Source organism: Myotis brandtii, unplaced genomic scaffold (genome assembly GCF_000412655.1).
Source record: "Myotis brandtii unplaced genomic scaffold, ASM41265v1 scaffold3152, whole genome shotgun sequence".
Classification (NCBI taxonomy): Eukaryota; Metazoa; Chordata; class Mammalia; order Chiroptera; family Vespertilionidae; genus Myotis; species Myotis brandtii.
Genome location: NW_005362080.1, coordinates 11,979 through 15,483, shown reverse-complemented (window position 1 = coordinate 15,483; position 3,505 = coordinate 11,979). Strand labels below are relative to the sequence as shown.

At 39.1% G+C, this 3,505-nt stretch overlaps 1 protein-coding gene across 1 annotated transcript in view; it reads left to right on the top strand.

Moving 5' to 3' along the window:
- Positions 1 to 1,167, top strand: part of LOC106726780 (guanylate-binding protein 2-like) — a gene marked incomplete at its 3' end in the record, with an annotated part of 3,803 nt that extends 2,636 nt beyond the window's left edge. Inside the window, exons 4-5 of the mRNA XM_014542932.1 lie at positions 458 to 470; positions 1,092 to 1,167. Of these exons, the coding sequence (XP_014398418.1) occupies positions 458 to 470; positions 1,092 to 1,167 (89 nt within the window). The remainder of the gene's footprint in view (positions 1 to 457; positions 471 to 1,091) is intronic.
- Between the last annotated feature and the right edge of the window lie 2,338 nt (positions 1,168 to 3,505).

The window sequence follows — 3,505 nt, the reverse complement described above, 5'->3', positions numbered from 1 at the left end:
AGGTATTAAATTATGTCATCACCATTTTAACTTCAACTGTACAGAATCAAAAACATTGCTTAAAAGGTAGAGCATTATGTCACTTTTCCAGCCCAATCACTAGTAGACACTACATTCTCTTACTGCTTCTACCTGTTACCATCTCTGGTTACTAAAGGATAATACTTGCAGGATAAAATCTCATGGAATCCTTTATTATTAGATCACTAATAAATAATAATTGTTCATTACCAGGCACTGATCAATGGCTTTACAGTCATTCTGTCATCTAATTGTTCTATTATGTTGTAAGTACTATTATAATCTTATTTTTAAATGAGAAAATTGTAATATCATGTGAGATAATTATCATTTCTGAGTCCTGCCTTGTGGAAGTATAGCTGGTCTTTCTATCTGACTGAATGTAGTTCAAGGTATTTTTGTTTCCTCAGTACCTGGTATAACTTTATCTCTGCAGGCACCCTCATGAAGTAAGTCTCTGTGACCAGCTACAGAATTAACCATGTAATTACATACCCAGGCTGCCTGTATCTTGCTGTTCTCCAGGCTCTACTATGAGTCATTGTTGAGTCCAGATGTCCTCCCAGAAATACAATATGGACTGGCACAGGCCCTGATCTCTTCAACTTATTTCTGTTACCTTGCTACCAAGTTTTGGAGAGTTGTATTAAGTTCCCTGATCAATCATCTGCCATGATTCTGAATTATGTAGTAAACTTCCCAATGGAATTCACTAATCTTTCTCACCTTCTTAGATATATATTTGAGAATCCACACCACCTAGATCAGAGTTGAAGGAAAAACTGATATATTTTCCAGGAACACTATGATGCATGTGGGTGAAGAAAGCCAAGAATAGGATCTGTGTCACTAATATTTTAGAAACTATGAGAAAGAACATTTCTGTAGCTAAATAAAGCTCAGAAGTATTATTGGTTGGCATAGGAGAAAGTAATATAGTAGAAAGAAGAAAGGCACATAATTAAAAATAAAATTGAAAAACTCATAACAGGTATGGGCAAGGAAAATAATTTCGCAAATGTGAGAAACATTTTAAATTGTGTGAGTTCAGTCTCCACATTTTCTTTTAGGAATTTGAGCGGGAAATTGAGCGGCTTCAGGAGAAGAACAAGAAACTTGAAAATGAGTTACAGTCCAAGGAATCATGTAACATATCCTAAAAATCCCAGGATCATAATTTCCTAACTAGCTCCCTCCACTCCCCACCCCGCAGAGGGAACAACTTGAATGAGCAACCTCTGAATGTCAAAGAGTTGCCTCTCAACTAAAATTAGAAGCATGATGTTTGCAATTTTATTTGTTTTCTTAATCCTCACCCAAGGATATTTCTTCCATTGATTTTTAGAGAAAGCAGAATGAAGAGGGACAGGCAGAAAGAGAAACATCAATGTGTCTGCGAGCCAGTGCTCTATTCACTGAGCCAAATTGGCTAGGGCTGATGCTTGCAATTTTGTTGAACCATAAAGTTTGTAAAGAAGAAATAAACTGTGAGGACAATGTTTTTTTTCTACAAAGTGATTCAATTTGTGCTTAATTATAATAAGAGTGATTAGCATGGTTCTTAAATGGATCCAATATTTGAAATCAGGCATATTGAGTCTAGAGACACATTAAATTGTATAATGGGATGCATTTTGCAATGAGGAGATAGCAGGATAGACTTGCTCTCTCTCACATACCTCACCCTTCCAAACATACTCAGTCCTATACTATTGCTCAAGGGTTTGCTTTGGTTTGGGGATAGGGTTTGGGGAATTGTGAACTTAGGACAAAGATAATGGAAGTGAACAAAGCCATGGGACACATTGATCATCACTTCTGCCAAGTAGTCTATTGCTCATGGGCTGGCAGCAAATAAGGGAGACCTGGGACAATTGACTGAAAGGTGCAGACAGAGCACAGTTCTTAGTGGCTGTACTTGATTGGGTGGTGGCTAATGGTCTGTGGGCACAGATGGGACTCTGTGATACTAGTAGAATAAGTACTTGCCTCTGTGCAAAATGGATTTATGTGTGGATGCTTTACCCTCCCTTTCTACAAAATTTTTCTGGGTAATTACTGTCCTGTCCACAGGCCACTCACCTCTTTCTCTTCTACTCTCTTTACTTAGTCTATTTTCCCTCCCATAGTTCAAAGAGTAGCTTCTATAGTCATACAAAGGGGAGTATTAACTCAAACTTGAAATAAATTTATTTTTATTCCTCTGAGACCCATAACTATAATCCTGTAAAACTTAAACTAGATTATTGTTCTCTTTGTTTTTCTGATTTTGTGTTGGGACAATATTTTCAGGGGGGGAATGAATATTGACACTCAAATCACACAATATGCAAAATTAATTTGAGATGAATCATAGTCTTTTTAAAAATATATTTTTATTAATTTCAAAGAGGAAGGGAGAGGGAGAGAGAGATAGAAATATCGATGATGAGAGCCAGCAACCTGGGCATGTACCCTTGACCGGAATCAAACCCAGACCCCTCAGTCTCCAGGCCAACGCTTTATTCACTGAGCCAAACCAGCTATGGCTGAATCATAGTCTTAAATGTTAAAGTTAATATCTAAAAGAAAGCTTCTAAAAGAAAACAGAAGTAATTTTTCATCTTGGGGGAGATAAAAGTTTCTTAACACCATATAAAATGCACTCTACTTATAAGAAAAGCAATTGTTAAATTAATCTTCATCAGAGTTAAAATATCCCATGGCTATTATCAACAGTACAAGAGATAACAAACACTGATGCAAAGGGAACCCAGTGCACTGATGATGAGACCGAAATTGGTGTTGCCACTATGAAAAACATGAAGGTTCCTCAAAAATCAAAAATAAAGCTACCATATGAGCCCTTGACTAGAATCAAACCTGGGACCTATCCATCGATCCAAACCAGCTACGGCTGAAAAGACTTTTAAAAATAATACTTAATCATTTATTTGGGGGCATCAATTCCTATAACCTGATAAAACATGTTTAAGCTAGCTGACATTTAAGCAAACGCTTGCTCTTCTGCCTTGTCTTATAAAGAACAATTTTCTTTCATTTTATAAGTGACTAGTGGCACAGTGCACAAAATTTGTGCACATTAAAAGGGAATTAATTAGAGAGGGTAGGGACGCAAGCCTCATGTCCCTGAGCCTGCGCAGAGGGGCACAGATGTGAGCCTCACATCCCTGGGCCCATTGCCAGGGTCGGGGACAAGAGCCGCATGGGTTCGTTGCTGGGGATGGGGATGCGAGCTTCACATCCCAGGGCCTGTTGCTGGGGTCAGGGATATCATCCTCATGTCTCCGGGCTGGCGCAGGGGTGGGGACGCAGCCTGCTGATCAGTTGTTATGTGTCGGCATCCCCACCAATTTGCATATTATCCTATTATAAGTATAGACTAGAGGCCAGGTGCACAAAAATTTGTGCACTCGGGGGGATCTCAGCCCGACACCTGTGCCCTCTCGCAGTCTGGGACCCCTCAGGGGATGACCACCTGCTG